The sequence below is a fragment of the Drechmeria coniospora genome, chromosome 01 (genome assembly GCF_001625195.1).
Source record: "Drechmeria coniospora strain ARSEF 6962 chromosome 01, whole genome shotgun sequence".
Lineage (NCBI taxonomy): Eukaryota > Fungi > Ascomycota > Sordariomycetes > Hypocreales > Ophiocordycipitaceae > Drechmeria > Drechmeria coniospora.
In genome coordinates this window covers 5,403,228-5,420,303 of record NC_054389.1, presented here as the reverse complement: position 1 = coordinate 5,420,303, position 17,076 = coordinate 5,403,228, and the positions used below count along the sequence as shown (strand labels likewise).

Genomic DNA, 17,076 nt, shown 5'->3' with positions numbered 1-17,076 from the left:
CTCGATCAGAGTTGTGGTGATGCGATCGGAAGATGCAGTCGGAACGTCGTACGTAGCTCGAGTTGGTTTAGGCAGGCTAGGCAGGACAACCACCTGGCACAAATACGGGTGGTCGCTGCCTTGCGGATAAGGCATCCAAATCTACCGAAATCGGTTGGTGCCTGTGAGTTCGAACCCACATCTGTGCTGCTCCTTGCTTGCGGCGGAAAGCAAGCACCAGCGAGCCACGTTGAAGTTCCAGCTCGTATTAATCATCTTCTCCCGACGATGCGATGCGTTGATGACTGACGAGCGATCGCCTGCTACGCGCATACTCTAACCAAAAGACTACAAATACTGCGTATTGGCAGGTAGCTAATTGCCTCGTAGGTTTGGAGGTGCTCGTGCGATTGGCGCGAGGTACGAAAGTACAACGAGCACCGCCACTACAGTCAGTACAAGTTACCTACAGTACCGTACCGTACCGTACGGAGTGCTGTACTTACAAGTAACTTGCCCTACTTCCTTGCAGTAAGTAGTACGTGCACAGTATTACAGTACAGTTTTATTAATTACTTGCAGTATTTGCTTGCAGGCAATACAGTATATGCAGCATCTGTGCTCTGTAGCTTGAGCTAGGTAAGTACTACTAGGTACCTAGGTACTCTGCAATGATAATCACTATCGCTTACCTCGTACCTAGTACACCCACTGTACTCGCAGCAATTCTTGCACTTACAGTTACTGTATCATACAGTCTGTATTACTTACCTATGTACGGAGCAGTACTCCGTACTTGTACTTGCACACTCCGTAGTGGACGATTGACCCCCCGCAACCGCCCATGCTCATGCATGGACTCGGAACTTTGACAAAGCGAGGAGGCTCGTGCCAACTCTCCACCCGCCGTCTCTGCTGCCAACGGCATCCCGAGTTCCGCATTACCCCCCTTTCCTCGTCGTGCCATCCATCGACCTTGATGCCGTGGCCTACCTTTCTTGCATTGGCTGCGCAAGGTAGCGTACATTCCATTCGTGCTAGACCTGCCCACTGTCCAGGAGGAGGGACATCCGATCAGCACGCAGACACGGCACAAGTAAGCCGAGGCAATCTCAAGACCATGGCACAAAGAGCGTTATTTTCATTCTCGCCATCTAACGAAGAACCTGTTCAGACAACCAACCCTTTGCCGTCTCCCCGCTTGTGATGCCAACCAGCGCCGTGAAAAAGTCTGCAAAAACGTACGTTGCCTGATGCAGGGTATCCAAAATGGGGCAAAACAAACGTGCTCCGTGATGCTTCATGCAACGAATGTATCAACAATATATATGACGAAGGAAAGTTATGTGCGATCTGGATAACTAGCAACAAGAACTTCGCTCCAAGTTTGCATCTGGGTAGTGATTCATGAAGTCGTGATGATGAAATAGGAATATGGTTGCCGACGTCGGTAGGCCAAAACCGACAAATGCCATGCACGAACCGGGCCACGACGGCGGCATCGCCAACATACTTGGGCACCGATTGATTTTGATTCTTAGCCCCGCGTGCCAAAGGTGATCGACCTAGACGGCAGCATCACACCGACAGCACATAATTGCCTTGGTCTCGCTTGCCGGCCATGAGAAGCCCGAGCTCCTTCATGCGCTCGGCACCGCGGCCGGGGAGGGGCTTGCGCTCCGGGATCTGGCCTCGACGCGCTCGGTTGCAGTACTTCTGGAAGAACTTTTCCTTCCGTCGCTGGCGCTTCCTCTCAAGGCCCTTGACGATGTCGATGGCGCCGCGCATGTGAATGTCGTTGTCGTGGAGGTACTTGATCGACTTCCTCATGTTGGGGCACAGGGCGGCGGGCCGGGGAAGCGACTTGGTGCGAGTCGTATTGGGGCGACCCGTGAGGCGAAATTGAACGCGACCGGCCGGGGCGGGCGAGCCGGTCGGCGTCTTCTTGGCCTTTGGGGCAGGTGACTTGGTCCTCCTGCGAGGCGAGTGGCGGCCGACACGATTCTTGGGCGATCGACCCCTGGCCTTTGGGGGCGGCGAGAGAATTCGAACGGGCGCTTGGAAGCGATGGGGACGAGGCGAAGCCAGGTGCTCGCTCTGCCTTCGTCGTCGCGAACGGTCTTGGCCGTGGTGCAAGTCCTCCATGACGCCAGGCACCCACGCGTCTCCGTCATCGCTACCGTGGCCGACGGGATTGTAGACGTCGTCGTCATCGTTGTCGGGGTCCGAAGCGGGAAAGCTCGGGTCGATGTCCTGGGGGATGATGCGCAGCTTGCCTGTCCTGCGGGCGGCAAGGCAAGAAAGATAGGCCTCCTCCAGTGGTCGGTCCTCGTCCAAGGTGCCGCACACGAAATCGGTGCTGTCGGGAAGGTCCGGCGTTTCCGACTGCGGCTTGAACCGCTTCATCTTGAGACGGCCAACGCTTCCGCTCGCGCCGGCCACCAACGAGTCCTCCGACTGAGGCTCCGTCAACGAGCTCGATTGCGCGCGGACCATGGCAGGTCGTGGGCGAATGGCGATGTTTTGACTCGGCGTCCAGAAAACCATGTTTTCATTCTCGTCGTCGTCGTCGTCATCCGAATCGGCGAAGCCAGTTTCTTCGTCCGTGTAGTAGCCGTCGGAGCCATCCTCATCATCGTTCTGGTCGGCTCCGTCGTCATCCTCCTCATCGGCATCAAAGTCATTTGTGTTGTCGTCGTCGTCATCGTCGTCGTCGTCTTCGTCATCGTCGTCATCGAGGGCAGCCTCTTCCTCCTCTTGTTCGGCCTCCTCCTCGACCTCGACGGCGAGACGGCGGATATGATTTTCCTTGGTCAGCGTGTCGTTGATGGTGAGCTTGGCGGCAAGGACCGGATTGGGCTGTCGGATCCAGTCTTCCTCGCGCGCCGTGCCGCTAGCAAACTCGTGGAACTGCGAGCCATCGTTGACGATGTCCTTTGAACTGGCGCGAAGGAATCTGGGTCGACCGGTGACGGCGGGACGTTGAGCAGGCAAGAGTGGACAAGCCGGGTTGGCACCAGTCGGAAAGCCGAGCTTTTTCGGCGTCGACGGCGACTCGGTATTGCCGGCGGGGGCAAAGACGACGGTGGAGCCTCTCGTTCGATTGGGAGGTGTGTTTTGCGTCGAGGCTGGGCGAGGGGGGGCCACGAACTTGATGCAGGTTCGTCGGGGTGCTTCCTGGGCCGAAGGCGCCTTGACCATGGGTGCGGGACGAAGAGCGGCCTGCTGCAGGGGCGTGACGGGCTTGGCGTCGCATGCGAACTGGATGCATCGCTTCCGAGGAGCATTCTTTGACGTCTCCTGGATGGTATGGTCCGTCAAGTCGGAGCCGAGCGCCAAGCCCATCAACTCGGGGATGGGCGGGCTGGGGGTGTTGGTGCGGCAGGGGCTGGTGAGTCCGGTGTCGCTCGTGAGGTCGGCCGTGGAGGCGACGCTGACGTTGCTGGCCATGGAACGGCGGCGTTGGCTGTCCGTGGGAACACCGGCACACTCGTTCTCGTCATCCGACAGACCCATGATTGCCCTGGTGAGCAGCGAGGACTGGCCGTTCGACGGTCGAATGGTCGTTCGCTGGAACTTGCTCGGCGTGGGCTGATGCAGCTGCGGCTCTGGCGGCTCATCGACGTCCTCTGCCTCGTTGGCAAAGGCGCAGGCCGGGGCCGGCACCGTCATGGGAAGGGGCGTCATGGCCAAGGGCGGATGCGTAGGAGGGCAGGGAGACGGGGTGAACGGGTGGGTGGAAGGGTGACGCCGCCACGAGGATCGTGCGTGATGTGATGGAGAGATTTGGTGGAATCGACGAACGGACCCAGTGGGAGAACTGGTCGCTTCCCCGGGTGACGGTGGTTCGGCGAAGCTCGTGAGAACTGTTGGATGGTGCTTTGCGCTGACGAAGCCCAGAGGCTGCGTCGACGACTCGTCGTCGGAAGAGGGAGCCTTGGATGGTCCCTCGCGTGTCCCTGAGGACCGACTGGCTATAACAGCAGAACCAACATGGTGGACTTGGTTGGGATAAAAAGGGCGAGGATGGAATTGATCCGTGTCGTCGGATATCCCGACAAACGGGTACGGTATGAGATCGAGATCGATCGGTCGAACTCGGAAGGTTCCAACGGCTTCGAATGACGTTTGAATCCGTTGGACAGGTTCAAGGGTCCAGGGTCAGCATCCAGGGGGCGTGTGTGACCAAGGCGGCAGCGGGCTTGGCAGATTTGTAACGAGGTTCGTTGCGATGTGGCGCGGCCGACAAAGGCGAACAGAGGATCTGAGTGGCCAGCAGGTGCGTGTTCAGCACAAGGGTACCGTCGTAGGTGAATGTACGCGTGCGCCTCGGTGCGTCCGTTGGAGAAGGTGGCCCGTTGATCCTCACGGTGAACGCAGGACGGCCTTTGGCCGGAGTTGAGGAGAGCAGACGGGGCAAACAGATTGACCGCGTTGACGACGGGTGGAAAGGACCTTGTTTGAAGCGTGAAGAGAGAGAAAAGAGAGGACGAGGAGTCTGGAGCGGCCGGGTGGGAATGAATATATTGCTGGGTGGGCCGGGACACGGTGGGAAAATGGCCCAGAAAAAAATGGCTGCCCTCTCTCTCCCCTCTCTCGTTGCCCTCTTTTTCCGCGAGCAGGAGCGCCGCCGCCGTTGGGCAGGCGGCTGCAGGCGACCAGAAAGGAGCCAGCCAGCGGGTGGGGAGGGGGGAGAGGAAGGGGGGGGTGTGACCCGGGAAAAAAGAGGAGGCGGACAGGCAGACAGTGGGAGGAGGTGGTGGGAGTAGTGGGAGGCGCACAGTACGAGGCGCCTTCAAGGAAGCCACCCAAGCGATCCGTCAACATGGGCCACGGATGGCCCAGGCCGGCCTGGGCTGGGCCTGCTGATTTTCATCTTCGGTGAGGTTACTCACTCGCTAGCGGGATGATGCATGGCAGCCGCACCACCACCGTCATCGGAATTCGGTCGTTGTTCAACGACTTGTAGCAGCTACGACGAAGAATAACAATGGTGATGACAAAGAATGCCTGCATGGCATTCGTGCGAGTACGAGTACGAAGATTCACGGCAAGCATACAGTAATTACACTGCTTGTACCATGTAGAGTACAGTACGTACTGAGGTACTATGCAAGTAAGGACTGTACAGTACTTAAGTACAGTACAATGACGCGAGGTATCGGGGCGCTGGGCCCTGTATTCTACACCACCAGTATACTGCACAAGAACTCCGTACTGTAATGCATACCAGTGCACCGAGCAAGTACACAAGTACTGACGCAGCGCTCTTGATTTTTACCCTTTGCTTCCTTCGCTTCTTCTTGGCGCACACATCCGGCCGTAGCACTGGGCAGCAAAAATTTGCCGTGGTCGAGTGTTTGAAGTGGTGGTGGTCCCACTGACTGGGGTGGTGGAGCAGCCTCAGACGGGACGCTTTGCTGTTCGACGTTGAGGGGGTTGGCAGGGAGGGAGGCGAGAAGGATGGGGAGGGGGAGACGAGGGCTGTCGCACGGAGCGCACTGCGCGCGAGTGGTGGCAGGGTGGTGGTGGGCGAAGCGGGGATTCTCTGCCTGCGGCAATATCCACCATGATTGCCGCCGTCCGTTGGCCATTGCTGCCTCGTTGCCTGGCCGCACCATGCGTTGATACGTTGATGCCTTGGTACCAACCTCAGGTTAGTAGGTGCCTATAATAATGGCTCCAGCAGTGTGACTGTACCATCGAGGGCCACGTCGGTACCAGAATGCCACCAAGAACGACACTAAGTACTTGCACTCCGTACCGTACCACACGGTGCAAGCACTGATTCATTCGATGTGGCTCCGGCCGGATGAATGCAGCTGTTGCAGCCACGGCCGCACTGTGATTTGACACTGTCCTCCGATCCACTGACCCAAGACCCAAGCCGACGGTCGCCCTGTCGAGTATAGGTACCTACTGGTGATGCGTACTTGCTGCACAGAGTACAGTAATACTTGCTGTACTCCGTACTGTAGTAATTACTAGGTATTGTTCAGCACTCGTGCCACTCATGCCAATTCTACCGTCCTGGTACTGCAAGTACGGAGAGTACTGTACATGTAGTTGCTGCGGATTACAGTACATGCTTACTTGTACCGTACAAGGTACCAAAGTACAGTACGATTGCACATGGACACTTGGTTGTTATTACTCGGTAGTTCTACTCCGTACTCCGTACCGTGCCTGGATTGGCAAGGTACGTCTTCCATCCGTCGGTCCGACCAGGCGAACGCGCTCACTTGTGCCCGTACAGTACACGCAAGTAATACTCGCTGGAGCTGGAGACGCTTACGTCGTGCCTGGCCTGGCAAGCACATTCAACAACCGAGCAATTACTTGTATGCATGCGTCCATCCCATTTCCGTCCTCCCATGAAGCCAACCAAACGCCCATGTTCAACTCCGTCGGCGCGAGTGCTGCAACATAACGAGCGAGGACAAGGGCGACGCATTTCGACGCCAGCGAAGCCAGCCGCCACGGTCCCGGCGGCAGGCAGGAGGAGGTGAGCTGTTTCGGTCAGAGTCGCCTCCCCCCGTCAGCTGGACTCGTCCGTTGGCGCTACTGCAGCGCCGCCGGCCCACCGAGAAACAGGAGAATGGAATCCGGGAGCTGCCTTGTTTACCAATTGTTTCGTCCTGACTGGTTTTGATTTCGGATTGTCGACGAGGCAGCTCCTGTGCATGTACCTGTACGTACAGCATGGGATGTATTTGCTTGCAATGCATGTGTACAGGTACCTACGTGAACGTGCACATGCATCAGCCGGGTGCTGTTGATGGGTGCTGTGCGTCTGGCAAGTCAGTAGTGATGCGCGATTGTTGCTCGTAGGTCGTGCGTGGAGGAGGGCACGGGGCTTTCCGCAACGAGCGTCTTGTCACCCAATGTTCGCAGTGGGTGGAAGCCGAATTGGCCGATCAACCGGACGTGTGCTGCCCACACCGAGTCGAGTACTACGGAGTACGTGTCCAGCCAAACAAACTCTTGGCGACTGCTTGACTGACTGACAGGTAATTTCGCCGAAGCAATAGGTGAACGAGTATTACGATATTCCCAACTTGTACGCGCACCGTACTTGGCCGAAGTCGTACTGGCGCTGACTGGGAGGCACCGACGTCCTGAGGTTAGTGCTTGCAGGTTATTCGTCCTCTGTCCGGAATACTGGTGATCCGTATTCCCTGGGATCTCTGTACCTCCGTACCACAGTACGGAGTACCAGTACCTGGTTGGTGTTCAATACTCCTGTGTGGTAGACATGTACAGTAAGTACTTCAGTGCCTAGTATTACCTGTGGGCCTACGGAGTACAGGAACTTACTTAAGTAGGTGCTACAAGTAGGCACTTACTTAGGCGCGTTATTCGCAGCACCTAGTGCTAGGTCAGTAAGAGGTAATACCCAGTAATAATACCAAGTGCCGTGCTTCGTTCTCCGTACCGTACAGTACGGTGCCTGTACAAGTCCTGCACTTGCTCGGCGGCAACTCTGCTCTGCTGGCCTATGATCGACGGGTCTTGGCTCTACACCTTCACTCCAGCGAGGAATCCTGAAGCGGCCACTCAGCGCGTGCGGTGTCAACCACCGTCGTCATCGCCAGCTCCTCCGCGTGCCGCTACCAGCCCATGTGCGCTACAGCGGCATCGTAGCCTGGGCTGCCCCCCCCCTCCCCATGACCCCGGATGACGATGGAGCCGTCCGCTCGCAGGCATCGACGCGGCCTAGGTAATACCCTCTCGGCGAGCACCACAACACGACCATCAGAGATGGCCGACGGGTGGGGATTGGAATGGAATGGTCCGACGGCCGAGCGGCAGCGTCGCCGGTCTATAATGTACGGCCTGGATAATGGTGCACGAGGGCACCTGCACGCACTGGAGATGAGGTAGGTTAACATCAACTTGGTAGATGCACCCTCATTCAGATGCAATTGATCGTCAAGTCCATGCCTGTCTGTCTGCCTCAGCAGCAAATTGACTGGCGGCACATGCACTGGACGGCTGCCGTATGGGGTGAAGTGTACTGTACTGTACAGTGAAGTGTATTAGGTATCACAGTACTCCGTACAAGGTCGCCCAATTGTACTGTGCGCCATCGGCGCAAGCAGGACAGCGGCCGAACGCCCTTCGCGCAGCATGCAGCATGCACGCTACAGTGTATGCAGCCTGCACCATGCACCCATCCGGACCGTCGACGCCCGCGACTTGCGCTACCTGGTACCCAAGTCACGTTCGTTCACGGAGGCCCGCGCCGTGCAACCATTCCATCGGACTTGCTGCCAACTACGCTCGACTGGAGATGGCCTATGGCAGCTCGCGCGTATTCCCATTGTCCCCTCCCATCCCATCCCACCCTCCACTCCCAGCGCTGGTGATGACGCCTCACCGCGCAGTGGCGGAGGCGGTCAGGGGAGCTTGTCCAGCGCATTGTCCATGTCCATGTCCAACTTCCACCCTCCAGCGAGCGTGTCGAACGTGTCCATCGTGACTGGGCGGCCTTTGTCCAAGCAGCAGCCACGGCTGGGAGGAAGGTTGACGAGTCGTATCGCATATCGCCCTGGAGTCGTCACGCCACGACGTGTGTGCCATGGACAAGGAAGACGGACCTGCGCCTGCGTCTGTCTCCTTCATCCGTAGGTCATCGACGACGACGACGACGACGACGACGCCACGCTTGCAGAGGCCGTCAGAGCAGTTGCCGTCGTAAGGAGGCCTCCCTGTCACCCGTCGCTTGCATGAGCTGTTTCTTCCCGCTTCTGCAACAGCGACCGGGTACGGGCAGTCGAGAACGCGGCGACCTGATGCCGCACATGTGCATACAATATGCACATGAAGAGCACGCACGGCAAACCCGGCTTGCGTTGCATGCATGGGAATGATGACATGGTTGGTTGTTTCAATCGCAGCTGCCACTTAGGTGTCCTAGCTTATCGAATGCACCCTGCTACAAGGTACATAATCATCGCATGGGGTCATTTCCGATATGTACTTCGGTAGCGTGCAGCGAACCTACTTGTACAGAGAGGAACGGAGGAGTACTTACAGAGCAGGCCGTTGCACTAATACCCGCAATGCGTCCCAGGTACACTGCATACGGTTCGGTGTACCTAGTATACAAGGAGTAGGTAGGTACTATGTATGTGAAAGTACTGTACTTGTTGTATGCGAGTGCAGAGAGGTGTAGGCGCTCCGTACTCCGGTAAGCTCACACGAGAACTGTACGCCCACTTCGGTGGCAATCCCCCATGAGCATGCGTGCAGGCGTACGCACGCACAGCATGCACTCGTGTCGTCGCCCTTGGCCGCCAGCTGCCTTGGTGCGAATGAGCGCATTGTCGCTGGCGCCATGTGAGGCGTGGCAGATGGTCTGAGTCTAATACCGTCTGACCATCGATTGATCGGACCTGGGGCCCCCGTTCCCCCGTATCGGTCGTTCCGCCTTACTTGAAACGGTTTGTCGTGTCGAGAGTCTGCCCGTGCGCCATTGGCTCTGCGAACGAACACCTCATACATACTTACACCTCAAACATAGGACCACCAGATTGGCCCTTTGTGCGCTAGTTCGGCCGTCGTTTGGACCGGTCCTGGACGTGCTGGTTTCGACAGCCTCGAGGCGAGCGCGTATTACTACTTCCACCCAATTGACTCTTATCCCACATTGGCCTAGTAAGTACTGCGACCTGTGCCTCCGTACGGAGTGATAATTGATACGGAGTACAAGTAGGCAGTCGTCCTTGGAGCATCATCATCAGTATTACTTATTAGTCATTCGGTAAGGATTGCTAACCTGCTCGCAGTGAGTGCAGGCACTTACTAGCACCTTCCAACCTTACAAGCACGTGTCCGGGCCGATCATGATCCGCAGGGCACATTCTGCAGCAACTCAGCAAGTTAGTACTGTATTCCTGCAGGTTTGTTGGAGCATTGCTACGAGCGTCGTCGTCGGTACTTCCTACTGTTCATGCATGCTGCTTGTACATCTTCGAGTTGAAAGCATCTAAAGCACATGAATAGTGTGCGCAACCCATCTGCACACCGGACGCGATCGGGGCCGAACCTCTTCTGTCCACGATGCGCATCATGCTGCCGTCGCCGGATTGCACCCGTTGTGCTCTCGTCCGGCCGAATTGATCCACTGACCGACACACATGCTTCATTCGTACGTGGAATAATCCGGTGAAATGGTCACGACCCAGTATCGTAGCACTTGCAGGCCGACCGTGCCGAGCCGTGCGACGACGCGTACAGTACGTGGCTCATCTCCTCTCGGCGTGCCAACCAGCCCCTCCAGGATGGATTCCAGGCCGACACTGCTGCCAGCCCGTTCATCCGGCGGTGAGGGCTGAGTTCACCGCCGTCAAGCCTGCCCTGCCCTGCCCTGCTTAGCTGGAAGAAGCCCGCAGGCAGAGCCGGGGAGGACGAGGTGGAGTAGACTGGATGGAGCGGACGGGATGGAGAGGACGACAGAAAAAGTGAGGGCGAGAAAGAGGAGAGGGAGCATGCGATTGCGACAGCCTCACCCACAGCGGAGAGCACGTTTGATGGTGGGTTGTTGAGGGGGTGCCATGGTGTTTAATTTTGTCAGAATGGGCGCTTCACGAATCTGTTCGCACGCAGTGGTCAAGGGCAGAATGTCATGTCAGCCTGACCCCCGCCGCGACACCTCGGCTACGATGCGCGCAGCATACCGACAACTCTCCCCGTTACCTCTCATTGCCGTTGTACCAAGTGACACATTTTGGTTTTGGGATCGGAGACATTGCCAAGACAGGTGACGGAGAAATGTGGCCACTCGTGCACGGTGGTGTATCACCTTTCGTTCGTGTATGAATGTGTACGGGTACACTTACCTCTGGTCAGCTCTCAGGATTCGGAAACTCCAACTCGTCAGACGGGGAAAGTACTGGAGGTGCGAGACCTTGCCGGAAGGTTTGCCACTGGGAATCCTTGTTTCGCCAAGAGGAGCAAAGCAATGGGTGATGCAATAGGTAGAATGCGATACTCAAGTCCTTGTCGAAGAGCCTGTTCGTTCCCAACAACGGCATACAAATTTCTCAAAATTTATACCCGCCGCAGACTTGAGTATCGCAAACAGTATTTGTTTGCGTGTTGATACTAACCTACAGAAGGGTAAGGCTGATGGTCTGGACCACGAGCCTGTCGGTCCGTGGAAGAGTCGATTCCCCCGAGGAAAGACTCGTCGGTGCAGGCTCTGGGCACGACGATGTATTCGTACATCTCGGCATGCATATAATCCTGGGCAATGAGTGCATATGTCACATACGACCATAGGCAGTGGAATATACTGGATCCCGTCTGCTCTCCACACGTCAAGCCACTGACCGGCAGATTAGTAGTTGAGTCGGTGACGATCAGCGAACACCGGCTGTTGTATGTTTTTTATTATTTTTGTACAGGTTTCATGCCAAGGATGAATCTATCTACAAAATTAACTAATGATTCTAGTACATACGACCATAGGCAGTGGAAAATACTGGATCCCGTCTGCTCTCCACACGTCAAGCCACTGACCGGCAGATTAGTAGTTGAGTCGGTGACGATCAGCGAACACCGGCTGTTGTATGTTTTTTTATTATTTTTGCCCCATTCCATGTGTCAACATATTCTCCAGACTTAAATGGAGTCTTTGCATATGGTGCGATGTGCGTCATGGGAAGCGTATGTCGGTAGACCTACTGTAGCTATTCATAATGTCAGCCAAGCCACAAGATATATATTCGAGCGGAGGTTCTCAAGGGTGTCGTAAGATGGCCGAGGTTCTTGCCGAAGCCCCCAAGCATTCTACCATAAGCTTGCACCCTAACGGAATAATAGTGCAATAGTCAAATGACATCTTGTGTTTTAGTTGCAGTATCATCCAACAACATTATAGAATTCAATGTGCTGTCGTATTTTGTCCGAGCACCGAGCCTTTCGCATCTTTTGAAGCCTTTTTTAGTATTTCAGTCCCGAGAGCTTAGCTTGTGCGCATCCGGGGCCATGTAGGCTTCCAATGGTCTGCATGCCTCTTGTCTAAGGTGCTCGTTAAGTTGCAGAAACCTGGCTTCGCACGCTGGGGTCTCTCGCTTTGTCGTTCTGCTGCAACCTCGAGTTCTCTTTCTAGGAGTAATAGCGGCTCAGGTTCTAGGGTTTTGCATTCGCCATCGGAATTATCGTCAGTGGTCGAACTTGTAACACTCAAACGCCTTCCCTTGGATCGTTTCGGGACGGTTTGCACTTCGCGTTGGAAGATGACCTTCGTCGGCCCATCAGATTAGCCACAAACCAAACAAGGAGGGACATCAACAGGTGAAACCTCGTTAGCTGGCTTGTCTGGCGGCTTCGACTGCGAGAATTAAGTATCCATGGCAAACGGGTTTGCGGGACAAAGTGTTGATATCGGCGTCGCAAGTGCTGCGGCATCCGGCGCAGATGAAACCTTTAGCACTAGTTCGCTCCGACAGCGGAGGTCATTCTTCAGTACTGTCTAGACGCAATTGATGAGCTGCAATAGCCAGAGCCATGATGATCACGTTGAGGAAACGATGATGAAGACCATGCTATGCATTGTAGGATGTGTACCTGCTATTGAATAGCGGCGACCCTAGAGGTTGGGGATCTGTAACATGCGCTCGGCTGGACGCCGTCGACATGCATTCCCCCTACCGCCTGCACTGCCATCGACTCGGACTGGTTCGTGGGCAAAAATTGTCGACGCTTGGACCAGGGCACCCTGAGACGGCTGCTGGAGAGGAGCGGCCTCCTTATACAAGAGTCTGAGACGTAGGGGGCTGTGAACGGGATAACCTTCGACCTGGCAAAGACTGAAGTCATGCACGACTCCCGGACCAAGTCAAGAACTGCACCTCCAGAAGGGACCCGACCAAGCTATGCAGTGGCTAGGCATTTGGCTTGAAGTCACCTCAGACAGCGGCAGTCAGCCGAGCAATGAGCAGAGACTTTGGCCAATTCAATAAATTGGTCAAGGCAAGTTCGATTTTCGGGACAATTTGTCTTCAGTACTAGGCGACCACTCTCGCTTTCCCTTACGACCTCTGCTTTATCTCTCTTCTGCCACAGTCAGGTGGAGGTTGTTTCATCGCCCTTTGCCCGCCCGGGCAACCGAGAACATCGCTCTCATCCGAAACCAGTTTCGAGATTGCCCGACGCTAGTACGATTTCAGCTTCCTTCCTCGGCGTGTTCTCCCGACATTGGCCGCGCATTGGCTTCGATACGGTATTGCGCAATTCCTTTGGCACAAACTTCAGCTTCCTTACTCTGCGGTTCTTTGTTACGAGTACATAGTGGGCACATTATCTTCGATGGGGTATTGCGCAGTTCCCCTAGCACCATCTTCAGCTTCCTTCCTCTCCGAGCTTTGCGATATAATCCCCGCATTAACCAGTTCCCCGTATAATCCAACTTGCTCGTCCGCATATTCGGGCATTCTCAAGCCGGTAGGTATCCATCTATCCCTACGAACCAACATGGCCAATTTATATCCAGAACTCTACATATAGATTCGCACAATAACTACTTCGTACAGGATCAATTTATCAACGCCATCATGAATCTCGACGACGTATTCATGTTTGTAGAATGCTAAATCTGTAGTTGTCTTGTTTCTTTGATAAAATAGTACATATAACGTATAGGAAACTCGATGCAGTCACATTATGGCATCCAAACCATTGCCGAGTGACGATTGACTTGTACTGTATCTTCGGCCAGCATCGGATCAAAACAGTCGCGATGAAACGTAATGTGCCCCCACTGGAGTCTCCCCATCCTATTATCAGACCGACCAATAAACGACATTATCTTGCAAACATGCTCGTACTTGTACGCACGATTGTCCACCACGATCTTATCATAATCAGGCTAACTTGTTTGACGTTTCTTGCCTAGAACGGCAGGCGGGGGGTTCTGAGATATGCTATTAGTTCGTACTTATTAGTACGGAGTAGTCTCAGCAGGGATAAACAGCATAATCTAAGTACATCGTATTCAGAGTAGTCAACGGAGTAGTTTATGCATGGACCTAGGATATTCCTAAGACACGAATTCCGCAAGGGACTCGCGATTTAATGCACTCGTATTTACGGAGTAGTGCACTCGTGATGGAATGGTAGAACCATAGCACTCCTGCGCCCCATGGGGTATGTTGTAGCCCTACCAAACATGGCGCCAAACTACCCATCGCGGCTACAAAGGATTGAATCGCGGTTACGGGGGGCTAATGCACAGGACGACTACGTGCCAAAATATAAGAGGAAGCGGCATAAGGAGGCTCTAGAAGTTTCCAAGCCAACTCTCACTTATCATCATCCTCTCAAACCCTTACTCTTACATTCCTACAGCAACCCACTCATTGTCTTCATTATGTGCTCACCGTCCTTTCTTGCAAACCTACTCATTGCGGCTACGCTTCTTCCGCCAGCCACTACTGCCGCCCCTTTTTCAAACACCATCCCTCGGGAATCTATCAGGCTGCCATCATCGAGTTCCGAACTTGTAGAGCGAGATGATACATTTGCTAATGAACAAGAAGCACCCGATGTTTTCATGAATACATTGGCAAGGTATGAAGATGGTCTGGAAAGCTATATCAATCCGGATAAACCGCCGAGCCAGATCAAAGATCAGTATAATGGGACGTCTTGCCCAAACAGGGTATTTCAATGCAGCAACCCCGTCTTCCAAAATCGTTACATCTTGATGGAGTCAAAGAAGAAGCCTAGACTCAGCGCCAAGCTATTTTTAGAACGAACGTACACCACCTTCGGACCGAAGCAGGATCCTGGAGCAAAACCTCCAGAATTTGGTATAAAAGACATTCATATAACAACAAGCACGGATTTGAATAGCTGGACATTTTCGGCCGAGTCAAAAATAATCCCCGATTTCCTCAGTGGTAAGGGAGAACAAAAGTCTGAGCACACCGAGTCGACTACAGAACAATTTGAATACACATTTTCAATGCCGTGTCCGATAAACATGCATTGCGCGATTTGGACTATGTCTATTCATGCAACATTTTATGGAAAGTTCGGAATTGTTCCAGAAATTATTTGTTCTGATCCCAAGCTGCCGCTAGACGCATGTCAGTTATCTTACGGTTCCTTCGAGTGCCAATCTTTTATAGATTTCTCCCGAGAGAGGTGCAGCACTACACGGATTTCGGACCACCAGACGGAACGACATTACCCTGTGGTAGATGATTCCGAGATAACCGTCCCGTTGGTCAAAGATGACGGGACAAAATGGTTTGAGGTTATAGGGCTGCAATATAAGCTCGATGAGAATGGGAAGATAATTGACAAGCGGAAACCTAAGATGTTTCGAAACACCATATCGATCGGAGGCGATGGAATTAATGTTTTGAGTCAGGGTTCAGGGCCACGGCCAGAGTCGAAGCCAGACTCAGAGAAGGGGCCGGAGCTGACGCCGGAGCCGATGCAAGAGCCGAAGCCAGAGCCAGAGCCAGAGCCGCAGCCAGAGCCAGAGCCGCAGCCAGAGCCAGAGCCGCAGCCAGAGCCAGAGTCAGAGCCGATGCAAGAGCCGAAGCCAGAGCCAGAGCCGCAGCCAGAGCCAGAGCCGATGCAAGAGCCGAAGCCAGAGCCAGAGCCGATGCAAGAGCCGAAGCCAGAGCCAGAGCCGCAGCCAGAGCCAGAGCCGACGCAAGAGCCAGAGCCGACGCCGGAGCCGACGCCGGAGCCGAAGCCAGAGCCAGAGCCGCAGCCAGAGCCAGAGCCGATGCAAGAGCCAAAGCCAGAGCCGGAGCCGATGCATGAGCCGAAGTCAGAGCCAGAGCCGATGCAAGAGCCGAAGCCAGAACCGAAGCCAGAGCCATCGTCAGACCAGAGCCAGGATAGACAGGACCGGGCACGGGGGTGTCAGCCTGCGTGCCAGGCTCTTTGCAAGGATAAAGACGAGATTGAGTGTCGGGCTGGCTGTCGAGATCATTGCATTTCAGTGTGGGGTGATCTGGCCCTGGCCCAGGGTCAGAGCCAAGGCAAGAGCCAGAGCCAAGGCCAAAGCCAGAGCCAGGACAGACAGGAACGGGCTCGGGGGTGTCAGCCTGCGTGTCAGGCTCAATCTTGCCCTGTGAATTCGAATGAAGACCAGGATAAGTGCCGATCTGACTGTCGGGATTTTTGTATATCGGTGTGGGGTGACCTGGCCCTGGGATAGGCCAGAGTCAGGGGTCAGGGCCAGAGTCCCCTTCTGCAGGTGTGATTTTATTTTATTGTTGTATTTTTAGGCAGTTTTATGTAAATTCATTATAAAGTCCTAGTACCTAGTATTGCGAAACAGACAAACTATTTCGATATTTATAAGCAAGAAAAGATGTCGTGGCCCTTGAGGACTGAGGAATGATGCCATCCAATGATGGCAATCAACCCAGACCTTCAATCTACTTGGTCGTATAATGGGTCAAGACCGACAAGGGAGGCAAGGTTCAAGATCTGACCGAGAAAAGCGCTATATACTAACTTGGCAACAATATATAGAACTCGTCAAAGGTAGCCTATATGCGTACATTTGCCTATTCGACGAATGCAACGAGCCACAGAAGCCCTCATAGCCCTCGTAGCCCGGCCACCCACCGTCGTCATAAGGCTTTTAAATGCCTAGGAAGCCACACCGCCCCTTTCCGCCCGCCCTCCTCTTTTCTAACAATACGGCTATCACGCCACCCGCTTCTGAGGCTGCAGCGAGCAAAGGTCCTATTGCCATGTCTATCCAGAGCTGCGTCGGGGAAACCGCTCTTTGACACATCAGCGCACCGTATACCGGGTCGCGGTTCTCTAGACAAAGGTCACATTATCCCATACTTACTTCAACGTGCAAAAGTACTAATAGTTTGCGGAGAACGTATTAGGGAGCTCAGCGACGTTAAGGTATCAAGCTCGGTATTAGTTTAGGAGGACCGGAGTATATGTCCGGGGGGGAGGAGTTATTCGTGTCAACAGAGTTCGCAAATAACTTATATTAACGCGCGATATCTTCGGTAAGAAACGGTATAATAAGGCAGATACACGTCATGCATTCCCATTCCGACACCTGTTCGGTATACGGCGTCGTTCTAATAGGGGCGT

The 17,076-nt window shown here is 54.5% G+C and overlaps 1 protein-coding gene, 2 non-coding genes and 1 pseudogene across 3 annotated transcripts; 2 read left to right on the top strand and 2 right to left on the bottom strand.

Annotated features, from left to right (window-relative positions):
- Positions 1–1,557: 1,557 nt before the first annotated feature.
- Positions 1,558–3,666, bottom strand: DCS_01350 (uncharacterized protein; the record flags this gene model as incomplete). Its single annotated transcript, XM_040798682.1, has 1 exon — positions 1,558–3,666. The coding sequence occupies one exon, from the start codon at positions 3,664–3,666 to the stop codon at positions 1,558–1,560; it is 2,109 nt and encodes a 702-aa protein (XP_040659565.1).
- A 7,589-nt stretch (positions 3,667–11,255) lies between these two features.
- DCS_r7 lies at positions 11,256–11,371 on the top strand. Its single transcript, XR_005881892.1, has one exon. It is a non-coding gene; the product is annotated as a 5S ribosomal RNA (ribosomal RNA).
- A 73-nt stretch (positions 11,372–11,444) lies between these two features.
- DCS_r10 lies at positions 11,445–11,560 on the top strand. Its single transcript, XR_005881869.1, has one exon. It is a non-coding gene; the product is annotated as a 5S ribosomal RNA (ribosomal RNA).
- A 3,787-nt stretch (positions 11,561–15,347) lies between these two features.
- DCS_01349 lies at positions 15,348–16,079 on the bottom strand (annotated as a pseudogene).
- Positions 16,080–17,076: the final 997 nt, after the last annotated feature.